This window comes from Mandrillus leucophaeus, unplaced genomic scaffold, assembly GCF_000951045.1.
Source record: "Mandrillus leucophaeus isolate KB7577 unplaced genomic scaffold, Mleu.le_1.0 Scaffold108, whole genome shotgun sequence".
In the NCBI taxonomy this organism is placed as follows: Eukaryota; Metazoa; Chordata; class Mammalia; order Primates; family Cercopithecidae; genus Mandrillus; species Mandrillus leucophaeus.
This window is the reverse complement of record NW_012098987.1, coordinates 4,670,332-4,686,618: the sequence shown is the minus strand read 5'-3', so window position 1 is coordinate 4,686,618 and position 16,287 is coordinate 4,670,332. Positions and strand designations below refer to the sequence as shown.

Genomic DNA, 16,287 nt, shown 5'->3' with positions numbered 1-16,287 from the left:
AGGCGCGGTGGCTCACGCCTGTAATCCCAGCACTTTGGGAGGCCAAGGCAGGTGGATCACGAGGTCAGGAGATCGAGACCATCCTGGCTAACACAGTGAAACCCCATCTCTACTACAAATACAAAAAAAATTAGCCGGGCATGGTGGCGGGCACCTGTAGTCCCAGCTATTTGGGAGGCTGAGGCAGGAGAATGGCATGAACCTGGGAGGCAGAGCTTGCAGTGAGCCGAGATCGCATCACTGCATTCCAGCCTGGGTGACAGTGCGAGACTCCGTCTCAAAAAAAAAAAAAAAAAATTACTGTTTTAACCATTTTAAATATACCATTTTGAGTCATTACATACATTCACATTGTTGTGCTGCCATCACCACCATCCAACTCTAGAACTTTTTCATCTTCCCAAAATAAAACTCCGTACCCAGTAAGCACTTGCTCCCCATTCCCTGGCAGCCACCATTCTGCTTTCTGTCCCTGTAAATTTGACTCCTCTGGGTACCTCACATAAGTGGAATCATTCAATATTTGTATTTTTGTGACCGGCTCATTTCACTTGGCTGATGTCTTCAGGGTTCATCCATGTTGTAGCATGTATCAGAATGTCCTTCCTTTTTAAGGCTGAATAATATTCCATTATTTTTGCATATAATGCTTTGTTTAGGCCAGGCGCGGTGGCTCACGCCTGTAATCCCAGCACTTTGGGAAGCCGAGGCAAGTGGATCACAAGGCCAGGAGTTCAAGACAAGCCTGGCCAACATAGTGAAACCCTGTCTCTACTAAAAATACAAAAATTAACCAGGCATGGTGTCGGGCACCTCTAATCCCAGCTACTTGGGAGGCTGAGACAGGGGAATCACTTGAACCTGGGAGGCGGAGGTTGCAGTGAGCTGAGACCGTGTCATTGCACTCCAGCCTGGGGAACAGAGCAAGACTCCATCTCGAAAACAAACAAACAAACAAACAAAACTTTGTTTATGCATTCATCTGCCAAAGGACATTTGGGTTATTTCCACTTTTTGACAGAAATTACTATTTTTAAAACCATTAAATTCAGTGGAGGAATGTGGTTCTAACAGTAGTAAACAACTCTTAAAAGAGGAAGATTATTTATAATTATTTGTCATATTCAAGTGTTTCAAATGAAGTATTTAAATGGGGTTGTCTTTACAGGGACAATTATACCCTACAGATAAATCCAAACTCTGGATTGTGTAATGAAGATCACCTCTCTTACTTCAAGTTTATTGGTCGGGTAGCTGGAATGGCAGTTTATCATGGCAAACTGTTGGATGGTTAGTATTAAGTATAAGCTTTTACAATGTAATTACCTGTTGTCTTTCACTTGGTAATCATCCTAAATGTATCTGGTTTTTTGCAAGGTTTTTTCATCCGCCCATTTTACAAGATGATGCTTCACAAACCAATAACCCTTCATGACATGGAATCTGTGGTATGTTTTTTTCACTTATAGTTTAGACAAAGTATAATTTAATAAGTAACTTGAACATTTTGAGGAATTTGCTTTTAATGACATGGAAATTAATATATTATGTTTCAAAATACAAATTAATTTTTTCCTCAACATTTTATTATGAAAATTTTCTAACGTTTAATAAAGATGGAAGTATTTTACACCGCACACTTGTATATGCATTACTCACAATTGGTTTTTTCTAGATTTACTGTATCACATACCTATCTGTCTATCCATCAGCCTATCTTAGTTTCTTCATGCATTTCAGAGTAAGTTATAGATAACAGTAAACATCCCACTAAATACTTCAATAGGTTGTACAAGTTATGTGTCTTTGGAATCAGTATTTGCATTACGATCTTTTGTGATGAATATTGCGTGTGTGTGTGCGTGTGTGTATATATATATATATATTTTTTTTTTTGAGACAGAGTCTCGCTGTGTTGCCAAGCTGGAGTGCAGTGGCGTGATCTCGGCTCACTGCAACCTCCGCTTCCCAGGTTCAAGCAATTCTCTGCCTCAGCCTCCCGAGTAGCTGGGACTATGGGTGCGCGCCACCTCGCCCAGCTAATTTTTGTATTTTTAGTAGAGACGGGGTTTCGTGTTCGCCAGGATGGTCTCCATCTTTTGACCCCATGATCCACCCGCCTTGGCCTCCCAAAGTGCTGGGATTACAGGCGTGAGCCACTGCGCCCGACCATATGGTGTATATTTTTAAAATGGCAGTCGAAAGGCAAAGCATTATGGTTAGGCTCCTAGAAAAAAAACAGAAGCCCAAGGATTAAACCCCTGACTGTAGCCATGTTGTTTCCTGTGCTGCTGAATAGCCTCACACAATGTGTGTACACATTAATTCTAGGACATCTTCCTTAGTACCAAGTTCATTTTTTATTTTCTTATTACATATTAACAGCACAAACAGTGTGCTTCTTTATAAATCGTAAGATTGCACAGTTATTTGAGTTGGTTCATTGAGCCTCTATATTTATTTAGAGATTTTTCTTTAACTCGGGCTGGGTATAAACAATTGCCTCCTCATAGCTACTTAAACATTTCACACACAGTGCCGGACACAGGGGTGCGCAGCTGTAATCCCAGCACTTTGGGAGGCTGAGGCATGTGGAACTTGAGGTCAAGAGTTTGAGACCAGCCTGGCCAACATGGTGATAGCCTGTCTCTACAAAAAATACAAAAATTAGCCGGGTGTCGTGGTGCATGCCTGTAGTCCCGGCTACTCAGGAGGCTGAAGTAGGACAATCACTTGAGCCAAGGAGGTCGAGGCTGCAGTGAGCCACAATCACCCCACTGCATTCCAACCTGAGGGACAGAGCAAGACCCTGTCTCAAAAAAAAAAAAATTAAATTAAAAAATAAAAATAAAACATTATAGTCACGTAGGCATATGAGGAATGTGCTAAGTGCTCCTGGATATCCAAAGCCAAAAGTTAGGTTTTATCTGAAAACTTCTGTATTCATTCCTTTAACTGGATGATACAATCTGTACCTCCACTGCTTCCACATAAACATAGATTCTGAACTTTTAAGTAGGCACCACTTGATTGATTGATTGACTGGTGCATTTTTACTCTTGCCCTTACCTGTCATCCATCTCTTTTTGTAATACACACACATACACACATACATTTTTGTTTATGTGTGTAAGTAAAGGATGTCCATCTGACCTCTCATCTTTTACCCAATTACTCAGCCCCTCTACATATTGTTTTTTTGCAATTTCAGCTGTGTTATATGTACAAATTTTAAATATGTAATTTTTCCCATCTAGGATAGTGAATATTACAATTCCCTAAGATGGATTCTTGAAAATGACCCAACAGAATTGGACCTCAGGTTTATCATAGATGAAGAACTTTTCGGACAGGTTTGTTAATTTTGATCAGTTAAAATGGCACATAAATTGTGAAACAAATGTATAGATGTTAATATGTACACTGAATACATTCCTAGGCTCTGTTTTTACATTTATTTTCCAGTAACAAAAACTGTCTCTCAGCAAGACTTTGTGCTTTCTTTAACATTTGACTCATTCCATATTTATTTTAGTAAAACTAATATTTTAAGTTTTCTTAGCTTTTAACTTATGACTGGACTTAATTTAAAACACCAGGTTTCTTGTATAACTACAATATGTATACTTTTTAAATTTTTCTCAGTAAAATAACATATATCAAGTTATTGTGTTTAATTTTAGACACACCAACATGAGCTGAAAAATGGTGGATCAGAAATAGTTGTCACCAATAAGAACAAAAAGGAATATATTTAGTAAGTATTTTGTTAATAATTATTTTACGGGACATAATTTTGTACTTTACTCCAAAAAGACTCCGCTTACCATCTTTTTCTGTCCCCTTGGCCAGAATCTCAGTGTTCTTTTTCTCTATCACAATGCAGTAGCGAGCACTCATATTCAGCCTTTGCATTGGGCTCAGCTAGCCTTTAGTTTTTGTTTCTAACTAGAATAATTGTGACTCAGAATTTTGTCTTGGTTCACGTGAAAATGAAATGTTGTTTCTTTTTAGTCTTGTAATACAATGGCGATTTGTAAACCGAATCCAGAAGCAAATGGCTGCTTTTAAAGAGGTATTCGTTTTCTTTTATTTGCTCTTCCGTAATTTCATAGTATAACCCATAAGTTTCTTTTTTTTCATTATTATACTTTAAGTTCCAGGGTACATGTGCACAATGTGCAGGTTTGTTACATGTGTATACATGTGCCATGTTGGTGTGCTGCACCCATAAGTTTCAAATATTGGGCCTCATCATATCTGAGAAAAATAAGTGTATGGCTTGTTTTGTGAAATCATTCTAAATTATATTTTTATGTTAACTAAATATTTCATTCAGTCATTCAAGAAGTCTAGACAATAAACATTGACAGGTCCCCTTTCCCCCAAGCCTTTTCCCTATTTCATTCCCTTCACCTTAGGACAGCAAAAGAACAAGAGTGCTTTAGGCGTAGTATAACATATTGTCTGTTTTTCTAAATAGGATCACCTTAGACATTTTGTTTTGTGACTTACTTTCTTCTTTTTTTTTTTTTTGAGACAGAGTCTCACTCTGTCACCCAGATTGAAATGCAGCGGCCTGATCTCGGCTCACTGCAACCTGTACCTCCCAGCTTCAAGCAATTCTCCTGCCTCAGCCTTCCGAGTAGCTGGGATTACAGGTGCCCGCCACCACGCCCAGCTAATTTTTGTATTTTTAGTACACACAGGGTTTCACCATGTTGGTCAAACTGATCTCGAACTCCGGACCTCAAGTGATCCACCCGCCTTGGCCTCCCAAAGTGCTGGGATTATAGGCATAAGCCACCGCACTCGGCCTACTTTCTTCTTTTATCAGATATTTATTGGGGATATTTACATGTGAAAACATATAGCTGCCTTTCTTTGTGGCTATATTTTATTCAGAATATAAATTAGTAAGTTACTTAAAATTTCCCCAATTGGTAGACAGATTGTCAGAGCACTCATTTCTTAAGATAATTTACAATCTTCTGTTAAATAAGTATCTGGCTGGGCGTGGTGGTTTATGCCTATAATCCCAACACCTGAGGAGGATGAGGCGGGAGGACTGCTTGAGCCCAGAGTTTGAGACCAGCATGGACAATATAGGGAGACCTTATCTCTATAAAAAATTAAAAATTAGGCTGGGCACAGTGGCTCATGCCTGTAATCCCAGCACTTTGGGAGGCTGAGGCTGGTGGATTGCCTGAGGTCAGGAATTTGAGACCAGTCTGGCCAACATGGTGAAACCCCATCTCTACTAAAAATACAAAGAAATTAGTTGGACGTGGTGGCGTGCACCTGCAGTCCCAGCTACTCGGGAGGCTGAGGCAGGGGAATTGCTTGAACCCGAGAGGCAGAGGTTGCACTGAGCTGAGATCACGCCACTGCACTCCAGCCTGGGCAATGGAGCGAGACTTCGTCTAAAAAAAAAAAAAAAAATGAGCTTGGTGTCATGGCATGTGCGTATAGTCACAGCTACTTGGGAGGCTGAGGCTAGAGAATCACTTGAGCCTTGGAAGTTGAGGCTACAGTGAGCTATGAGCTATGATGGCACCACTGCACTCCAGTCTAGGCTACAGAGTGAAACCTTGTCTCTAAAGTGTGTGTGTGTGTGTGTGTGTGTGTGTGTGTGTGTATCACATACTTTTTCATAAATTCCGTATTGAGTACTATGTGTATGGTGCTGTACCAGGCCAAAAGACATAAGTCCTGCTCTTAAGGGATGTATGATGATGTAAAGAGAGAAATGAACAGAGGCAAGCATAAAGTGCTAGGTGAGCAGAGAAGAGTGCAAACCAGGGAGGGGCAAAGGAAGGGACAAAGAAGGACTTAGAGGGATTGGCCAACCATGGAGAAGAGGGAAATGCAGTTCTAGGCAGCAGGAGCAGCGTATGTGAAGTCTGGCAGTAAGGTAGGCTGTACCCACAGGCAGTTGAGTATGCTGGGTGAGAGAATGCAAGAGGGAAACAGTCAGCCTGCAGAGCTAACAGACCAGCTTATACAGGGCCTGTGTGTGAAGCGGTAGAGTTTGGAGTTTTCTCTGAATTTCAGTGAGGGGGAAGGAAGGTAGCATTAAAGGCTATTAACCAGTAAGACACCAAGATTCAATTTATGTTTTAGATCATTCTGGAAGTGCCATGTAGAGCGAGTTAGAGGAGAGCAAGACTAGCAGCAGAGACTTCCCAGCAGAGTTGGGAAAGGGCTACATAATCTTGGTGAGAAATGGTAAGGAATTAAGGGAATGGTGAGGGAGTTGAGACAGGAGTGGGAAGGGAATGAAGATAGTGGTGGTGGTCAGAGCTTCATGTGCATTTGAATGGCATTCAGAAAGGGAGACTTCAAGGATAGAGATGTATGGATTTGGGGCTCATTTGCCTACGTGTAGTGAAGCTGCGAACTCAATACGATGGAAGATGTGAAAGGGCAGTGAAAGTGGATGGCCTGACATGTGGAGAGTGAACTGGGAACACCAGCATCTTAACTGTTGTTTTGAATGGATGGTTTATGAATGGACAGGTTAGGGCATGGGAGAAAAAAGAAAAAAAAAAAAACAGGAGACTGTAAAGGAAATAACGAAAATAACAAAGGCAGACAGAAAGATATCAAGAGCAGAGAGAGTTTCAATAGCAAAGATGATTTTAATCATATCATACTGCAAAGAAGTCAAATATGATAAGGAATTGAATGTGTTTATTAGATATAGCTGCAAAGCCGTCTTTGACTTTTTCCAGAACAATTTCAAGGAAGCTGTAGTGTAGAAGTCCGATTGCAGTGGGTTGAGTGTTAGATGGGAGGTGAGTGAATGGATATGCTAAGTGCATAACACTGTCAAGAACTTGCCTGTGAAGGGAAAAAGAGGGTCATTAGTTTTGTTTTTGTTTTTTTGTTTGTTTGTTTGTTTGCTTTAAAGGTAGATATGACTTGAGCACATTTAAATGCATACAGAGTGAGCCAATAAAGAGAAAGAGATCTAGTGAGATGACCTCCCTGAGGAGCAGGTGAAGCACAGGTGCAGGCCTAGCCTGAAAGAAGAGGTGGCACTTCTGTCTTCCACCACGGCAGGAAGGAGGCCATGACGGGTGTTGGTGATGGTTGGGACACAGGGATGCAGAAGCTTGAGGGAGTTCCATCATGCATAATTGCCTCTGTTTTCCCTCAAATAGAACTTACACTTACCTATGGTAAAGAAGGGGTGATGTGGAGGCTTGAGAAGGATGGCAAATTTGTTTTTTGTTGTTGTTCTTGTTGTTTTGAGACAGGATCTCACTTTGTCGCAGAGGCTGGAATCCCTCAGCCTCCCCAGTAGCTGGGACTACAGGTTCACACTACCATGCCTGGCTAATTTTTGTATTTTTTTGTGGAGACGGTGTTTCACCATGTTTCCCAGGCTAGTCTCAAATTCCTTGAGTCAAGCAGTCCGCCCACCTCAGCCTCCCAAAGTGCTGGGATTACAGGCATGAGCCACCGCGCCTGGCCACAGGAAGTTTTAAAAATAGCCACTTTGAGGAATAAATGAGAGAACAGACTGTGCACATGTACATTTTCTGGCCAATATTGAGATCTCAGTGAAGAGCCCGTGATTGTGTAGCGGTAGAAACTTGTGTGTCTGTGGGATTCCTCCAGTGGCACCCGGAAGCTGAAGCATAGGGAAGGCCATTGGCCCTGCCCATCAGGTTTTTAAATACATCTTTTTTCTAGGGATTCTTTGAACTAATACCACAGGATCTCATCAAAATTTTTGATGAAAATGAACTAGAGGTAAGACATAACATTTTACGTTGAAACAAATTTTGAACCCATTATTTTCCTTGTTTATAATTTGACATTTCTTACCTAGCTTCTTATGTGTGGACTGGGAGATGTCGATGTGAATGACTGGAGGGAACATACAAAGTATAAAAATGGCTACAGTGCAAATCATCAGGTTATACAGTGGTTTTGGAAGGTAATTTGAAACTTCTATTTTCGTAAATTACTTTTTGATAGATTGAATCATATTTAAGTCAACTCTTGATTAACTATACTGGTGGATTACATTTAACTGACACAGAAAAATATACAGACCAGCAAAAATGATCTTTGATTTTGTACCGTATACCTGCACCTTCTGGGTCTATAACTATTACTAGGTAAGTAAAATGTTCAGAAGGTAGTAAGTGGAATGACAGGCTGAGACAGGCACTTAGTTTTCTACTAAAGTAGGGACTCTGAAAGAACTTGTAATAACCTACAGGGTATTCCTAGGGACTCCTGAGTGGCTCTTTTAAAATGTCTCATAGAGAAATGTGTATGCCATTCAATAATATTAATATAATGTGTTTTTTGAGATGGAGTCTCGCTCTGTCTCCCAGGCTGGAGTGCAATGGTGCTATCTCAGCTCACTGCCACCTCCGCCTCCCATGTTCAAGCAATTCTCTTGCCTCAGCTTCCCGAGTAGCTGGGATTACAAGCATGCACCACCATGCCTGGTTAATTTTTTTGTATTTTTAGTAGAGACGGGTTTCACCATATTGGCCAGGCTGGTCTCAAACTCCTGACCTCAAGTGATCCGCCCACCTCAGCCTCCCAAAGTGCTGGGATTATAGGCATGAGCCACTGCGCCCAGCATATAAGTTTTAAAAGTCATGAGTCATATCTCAAGAGAAATTTTGTTACTTCATTAGGTTATAATTCCATTCTAAAAAGTTGCCATGTAGCCTTACAAATAAAGTTTTCAAGAACTTTATAACCCACCCATAAATAAAAATTTAACTAAAAGAAACATCCACATCTAGTAAGGGATTGTTAATATTCTAGCTAAATTCTGATAGCTTATGTTTCAGGATAATTTGTTTACCTTTTTCCCAGTGCTGTTCCCTAAATGATGTTTTTATCTTATTCAGGCTGTTTTAATGATGGATTCAGAAAAAAGAATAAGATTACTTCAGTTTGTCACTGGCACATCTCGGGTGCCTATGAATGGATTTGCTGAACTATATGGTAAGGATTTTCCATAGATCATTAAAAAAAATGGAGTGATGCCTATTGTCTTTTTCACGGCTGATGAATCCTCACGCTTCCATCATTTACTAACATTTAGCTTAATTTTAAAAAGAATTAAGATTTTGAAAGTGATATCATTAGAGACACTGGAGTAGGCTAAAATATATTTACACCTTCGAATCAGATAATAAAGGGGAAAACTGGAAACATCAAATGACTTGAGTCACTTTCCCTTCTTTAACTTCAGATTCTATGCCCCGTGTGCGTCAGTTACAGAAAAAGCATTACCTTGGCTGGGAGGGGTGGCTCACACCTGTAATCCTAGCACTTTGGGAGGCCGAGGCAGGCAGATCACTTGAGGTCAGGAGTTCAAGACGAGCCTGGCCAACACAGTGAAACCCCATCTCTACCCAAAAATACAAATATTAGCTGAGCTTGGTGGTGTGTGCCTGTAGTCCCAGCTACTCGGGAGGCTGAGGCAGGAGAATTGCTTGAACCCGGGAGGCGGAGGTTGCAGTGAGCCGAGATTGCACCACTGTAGTTCAGCCTGGGTGACAGACTGAGACCTTGTCTCAAAAAAAAAGAAAAAGCATTACTTCTCATGTGATAGTTCAGGATAGCATTTGAAGTTTCACAGAATGTCACTAAGCGTATTCAAGTTGAATACCTTTAGGGAAATGCTGGACTAAACAAAGTTAAATGGATTTCTTCAGGACTTGTGTAGAACCTTTACTGTTAGAAGAAAACAAAAGCATTGTTTCCCAAACTTATTTGATCATGAAATCTTTTTTTTTTTTTTTTTTTGCCTTTCAAGATAGGGGTAGAGAATCTCATTAGGCTACTATTTTTCATTTCCTGGGGGGAGCACCGGGACTGGGGAGAAGAGTGCCCATATTTCTTGATTTTTAGAATAGTTAATGCAGTTTTCAGTAAAGTAAGATTCTGTGTATTCTATCAAATTATTTTGCAGTTGATGTACAAAACTGGAGGTGTGTTTTGTTTAAAAGTGCCATTTCTGATGTAGATTGCAGCAACTTTTCTCACATTGATTCATATTCTGTTTATTGGAATGATATTTACTTGCTTTTAAGGATACCAAGAATCCAAGAATAAATCTTTTAGAAAGGATGTAGCTGAAGTGGGAGCCCTACTCAGAACAACGAGTAAGATTAGGATTGTCCTGGGGATTAGAAGTCGGGACTGCTGCCTAGGAAATCGCTAAGCTGAATTTGTTGTGCAAATAGAAGTTGACCATCTGATGGGATAGCTAAACCCTTTCTTCATGGCAAATCTGGTCAGCTTGCCAAGCCTCATTAATGTGTGTTTGCAGAACTGATCAAGCAGCTGCTACTTCTCTACCTAGAGTAACCACTCAAAAGTGGTTAGCTTTGTCACTGACCAATTCAGTCATTCTTTGCCTAATTGGACTTCATAGCCTCTTTCTTTTTCGTGGTTTCACCTGATTCCCCTTCCTCTCTCTTCTCTGCCTTAACCAGTTGGTAGTGAAAAATAAAGGCAGGGCAAACAAATGCCCCTTTCCATCTCTGGCCTCTCTTCCCTCTTTTATGTAACCCAGCCCTATAACCATCCACTGATTTCATGCACTGTTTGAAATTTGGGGCAGATATGCCACACATAGAGCCAGAGTTGTTTGTGTTAGAATATAAAGTCAAATTCTTATGTATTTATAGAAATAAGTTGTTTCAAAATGTTAAAATTACAATAGTAGATAGCCAATAAAAAGTATGTTAAGTTGGCTAGGTGCAGTAGCTCATGCCTGTAATCCCAACATTTTGGGAGGCTGAAGCAGGCAGATCACCTGAGGTCAGGCGTTCAAGACCAGCCTGGCCAACATGGTGAAACCCCGTGTCTACTAAAAATACAAAAATTAGCTGGGTGTGGTGGCACGCACCTGGAATCCCAGCTACTTGGGAGGCTGAGGCACAAGAATCATTTGCACCTAGGAGGCGGAGGTTGCAGTGAGCCGAGATCATGCCATTGTACTTCAGCCTGGGTGACAGAGTGAATGGCTTGTGGCCAGGAGTTCAAGACCAGCCTGGGCAACATAGTGAGACCCCCATCTCTACAAAGTGAATTTTTTTAAAAGTTAGCCAGGCATGGTGGTGCACACCTGTAGTCCTGGCTACTCAGGAGGCTAAAGCAAAAGGATCACTTGAGCGCAGGAGCTTGAGGCTATAGTGAGCTTGAATCATACCCTTGCACTCCAGCCTGGGTGACAGAGGGATACCCCATCTCTAAAATATAAATAAATAAATAAACCAGATTAGTTCCCTGTGTGTGTAGGTTCTACACTAGAAAAAGTTTCGATATGCCTGAAGATCCCTGTAGAGAGTAAATGAAACCAAATAAATTCTTCCTTATAGGTTCAAACGGACCACAGTCATTTACAGTTGAACAGTGGGGTACTCCTGAAAAGCTGCCAAGAGCTCATACCTGGTAAGCAGTTGTTTGGACCTTGATAGAACGAAGCCTCAGAGAGTGAGGTTCCTCTGACTGTTAGTCTAGCTACAGCAGGGCTAGTCTCCTCTGTGTTATGTCGGTGGCAGGTATGGATTGGGGTAAGGAGGAGTTGGTGACACTAACCCAACGAATGTGTGTTTTGTTACCAAGTCAGCCCGGGCTTGAAGTCCAGGTAGCTGAAGATCAGAGAGATCCATCTAAACTGAGTGCTGAATGATGGGCTATCCCAAGAGGGGCTAGAACATTCCATTTTGGAGGTTGAAATGAAAGAGGAACTCAGACATTTGGAAGATGTGGTGGGGGCAGGACTCCACAAGGAGTCATGCAGAGTATCCATGTCCAGAACCCAGTCCTACATCTTACTTCTACCCCTGGTGAAAAGACGTATTTTGGTGGTGGTGGCACATCCTCATCATGAATAGCAGCGTTGCTCTGTTTGCCGCTATTTCAGTGTCTTTCAGTGGTACCTGCTTTTTCAATGTCTTTCATAACCAGTTCCTCTCTCTTCTTCCAGTTTTAATCGCCTGGACCTGCCACCTTATGAATCATTTGAAGAATTATGGGATAAACTTCAGATGGCAATTGAAAACACACAGGGCTTTGATGGAGTTGATTAGATCACAAATAACAATCTATAGTGTTTTCACTGCCATAGTTTTATAACCAAAATCTTGACTTAAAATTTTCCAGGGAACTACTAAAACGTGGCCACTGATTCTTCCCAGATCTTGAAGAAAATCATATAAAAAGCATTTGAAGAAATAGTATGACAACTTATTTTCAATCACTTTTAAATAATGTGTTGCATTTACACAGTTGTTTCATTCTGTCCTTAGAGTTAGGTGCCTGCCTAAAGCCAGGTACCACCACGCCTGGCTTTAAAGTTCACACAATAGGATATAAGTCCTGTATGACTTAAATAGTGAATTTTGTCCTTAACATTTACCTCTTGTATAGTATCTGCCAGGCAGTTTTTTCTTAAACTACTGAGATGATAACTGTGAAATATTTGTGATAAGTGTCATGTGTGAAAAGTTTGATGCATTTTGAGATGGAAAACTGAAATTTGAAAAAAGAAATACTTTACTATTGAGTAAACTACAATATATTTAGTGCTACTCGCAGCTATTTATTATTTTGTACACCTGCCTTACGCACCTTACTGCCTAGATTTTTGGAAGAAAACCTTGGAAAGTGTGTTACCTATATTTCCAGCCAACTCACAGAAAAACTGTTTACTTCTTCACTTTCAAAGTATTTGGCTTTTGTTAATATGCAGTTTTTACTAAACAGGTGGTTCATAAGACATGTGAAGCAAATCCATATTTGCAATGGGTAAAAAAAGTATTAAAGCCTTTTTCTCTTGCCTGCATATCCTCTTGACCATTGGCATAGTCATCACTTTTTCATTTTAGTGTAGTTAGAAGAATTCCTTCTTCAAACATTAAAGATCCACACAGCAGTATTTCTAAGTATGCCTTGAAGAACTAAATGAAGTGGATAGCACTTGCCTTTACTAGACATTCTTTACGCTTGTACAATTATGTAGTAAATGTATGTTTACAGGGTTTATTATGTTTACAGATTAAGCTAATTTCTGTAGTCGCATTTTTATATTTTTAGTATCACTCTAGTAAAAAAAAAAAACCAAATGATTTGTTTAAAGTAACCAAAGAGTTGTTATAATGCATAATTTGTATTAAATGTATTACTATTTCTTATGCCTTTTAAAAATCATGTTTACTATGAAGACAATGTTTTTATTACAAATCCAGAACTCTCTAGGCAAAATGCTACAGTTCGCATCTTCCTTTAACCAAACTCAAGTACGTAAAGACCATGTACATGTGTTCATCAAATATTTATTGAATGCTGCGTGCATAGCGCTGTGCTGTGCTCTGGGGTAAGAGTTGTCAGCTTCAGAGAAGCTGAGTCCTGATCCTCAAAGGAATTTGCAAATGTGTCAATGAATTTGTAAAACAATCAAAAGTAGGGGTAAGCAGAATAAGGCAAAAGGGAAAGTGTTCTAGGTTCCAGCACACCTGCAAAGATAAAGTATGCCAAGACTGTATTTATATTTCATACTTACATTGTTTCATCCTTACATTGGAATGATTATATAGAAAATGCTCTTAAAAAGATTAAACCCGTTTCTCAGTATGGTATCTTGGTGATTTAGGAATAATTGTAAATATATGTTGTGAATCTTCTTAAATATATATATACACCCTGTGAGAACTGTAAAAAGTACCTTGGTTCTTGGTTTAAGTTTGTTGGGGTATAACATGATGAGTACTCATTAGCACCTGATAGAAATCTGAAATACGACAGTAGCAAAACCACTTTCTGCTTTCCAAATACCGCATCATCAGCATGGTTTAGGGGAAGCAATTCACAGATTAACATACCCTGCGTTTTGTCTTCACCATTGTCAACCAGCAGTCAAGGATGAGCGCCAGGTATAGTCCTGGTTTGATCTCTCACCAGCCATGTGAACTGAAGCAGCTTACTTAACCTCTCTGGATTCATATTTCTTCGTCTGTCAAATGAGAATAATCATGCCCACCCTCAATGTCATGCCAGATTGTCATAAGTTCCAGACAGATGAGAAAGCAAAAAGTACTTTGTAAAGTGTTATACAATCAGAAGGTGCTTTGCGCTGACCGTCAGATTGTGTCAAGTCAGGTGTGCAAATTGACCACACTCCCAAAGAATCATTTAAAAGTAAAGTGACTTCTAAGAGACAAGGAAGTAGGAGCATATCTGATATTAAATATATAAATAAATATGGATACACATGTGTATATCTGTATATGGATCTTACCATCATAATTCATTTTCTTCGTATCAGCAAAGTAATAGTAATGTGGGCCAATGCATTTTGGAAATGTCCTCATTATGTAGAATGGAATGTGAAAATTATTTTTGTTTAAAAAGGATTTTGCTGCAATTATTTAAATATTATGTTTGTGAAGTATCTCAGCATGAGAAAATACAAAGCTTTCTTTTTATCTGGCTGATACTCATTTGGATGATTCTGTGACTCATAGAACACGGTGTTAATGAGACCAGACTCACTGCCACCAGTCCCCAGCTGCAGACCTTCATCCCCTTCGTCTCCCACTGGGGGCTCATGGTCCGGAAGGAATGTGTATCAAGCAACACAGGCCCTTATCCCATATAGAAAAGTGTCTCAAATGCATTCTACTGCTGGACAGTCAGTAGGATCATTTTCATAAAGCAAGGACATCATGTGTTTCTAGAAATTATAAGCATATAACTTTAACCTACAATCTCTAATTAAAAAATTGTAACATAAAATTGTATTACAAATACATTTCATCAGAACTCAAATTTAAATGGTGTTTGTGTTAGGTTTTTATTTATAATACTGAAGTTATTCCATATAAGTATCAAGTTAAATACAATTCATTTTGACTACAAACTGTTTGACTTTTTAAAATCTTCTGATATGGTAAATATATGTATCAAGATTGATGTATCGAAATTTATTGCACACTTTATAAAATCACTTTTTAAAATGTTGAATCCACAAATAAAGTTTATTCTGATTTAAAAAATAAAAATAAAAACACAGCTGTGGTTCATTATAAAATAGGAGTGTTTCCAAGCCAGTATGCTGGGTGATGTCTTCTGGTCTAGTTCCTTACAGCAACACGTTAAATTCTCAATGCAATCCTAAACTTATTACCTGATGAACCAACATGATTATAAACTCTCAACCACAGATAATCAATTTCCACTTTACAAAAAGGTCATATTGCGTAAGTCTAGTTGTTAGTGAAATATCCAGAAGATAAAATTAACAGTTAAAAATGGACTGGATTTCAGGCACCTTGCTGCTCATCAGAGAAGCCAGTCTTGTAGCCAACCACTATTTATGACATCATTTCTATGAGAAAAAGAGTTCCGAGTGTTAATTCAGAACGAAATGTCTTTTCCTCCTTCCTCTCAGGCATGAGAATTAGTTTCCCAGTTAGAAGGGAGTCCACTCCCACCCACTCAAGCCAGCCTGGGAAGGTGCTGTTCCAGCCCCACGTTTCTGCCACAATCCAGACCATAGCTTTTAATTCGGGGGGCTCAGGCCATGGCCCTCTGCTTCCACCCTTCGTGTTCTAGCCAGCTTGGACAGCAGCTAACCCATACCATGCCCCACTTGTACAAGAAGTCCTTGTTTTGCTGTCCATCACGGCAGATATTTATTTTATAAGTGATATTAAACTAAGATACTAGAATGTCAGGACCTCACTATGAAGAGTCTTAGTAGATTTTTGTGTATTTTCCTTGTAAGTTAAAGCCTATCACTACACTAGCCTCCTGCTTCTGTTCCACTCATCTCTTCCCCTGCAATGCATCCTACACAGTACCTCCATCACAACCCGTGTTTCCTTTTTAGCACACAGATTTGATCAGGTTACTGTACCGCCAGAAAACCTGAGAGCTCCCCAGAGCCAAAAGCATGAAGCACAAGCCCGTTAGCATGGAGGCTGGCATGGAGTGCAGTCCATCCTCAGCCTAAGGTCTCAGTTCCACCTGCCATCATACCTCACTCAGGCGCCCTTGGTTCCCCTCCGGATCAGAGTCCTTCCAGCCCCTAATCACTGCAGACTCAGTGCCACCTCAGTGCTTTCGCTTCTCATGTCTACTTGAGTAAGTCACTCCACTTTCTGGACACAGTGGAAAGGTGCTGTGGCCTCAGCAGTTGGTATATACTAGTGTAGAAGACATTGCATTACACTTCTTTGTTTACGTAATTCTGTCCTACAAACTTCTGGGCAGTTTGAGGACAAACACAATTCT

The 16,287-nt window shown here is 40.0% G+C and overlaps 1 protein-coding gene across 1 annotated transcript in view; it reads left to right on the top strand.

The window, feature by feature from the left end:
• The window catches only part of NEDD4 (neural precursor cell expressed, developmentally down-regulated 4, E3 ubiquitin protein ligase), a 96,918-nt gene extending 81,877 nt beyond the window's left edge, over positions 1-15,041 (top strand). The window contains exons 15-24 of the mRNA XM_011986738.1: positions 1,169-1,290; positions 1,378-1,448; positions 3,258-3,353; positions 3,684-3,757; positions 4,015-4,075; positions 7,702-7,761; positions 7,841-7,948; positions 8,886-8,982; positions 11,370-11,442; positions 11,981-15,041. Coding sequence (XP_011842128.1) covers positions 1,169-1,290; positions 1,378-1,448; positions 3,258-3,353; positions 3,684-3,757; positions 4,015-4,075; positions 7,702-7,761; positions 7,841-7,948; positions 8,886-8,982; positions 11,370-11,442; positions 11,981-12,083 — 865 coding nt within the window. The 3' untranslated portion in view covers positions 12,084-15,041. The remainder of the gene's footprint in view (positions 1-1,168; positions 1,291-1,377; positions 1,449-3,257; positions 3,354-3,683; positions 3,758-4,014; positions 4,076-7,701; positions 7,762-7,840; positions 7,949-8,885; positions 8,983-11,369; positions 11,443-11,980) is intronic.
• The last annotated feature ends 1,246 nt before the right edge of the window (positions 15,042-16,287 follow it).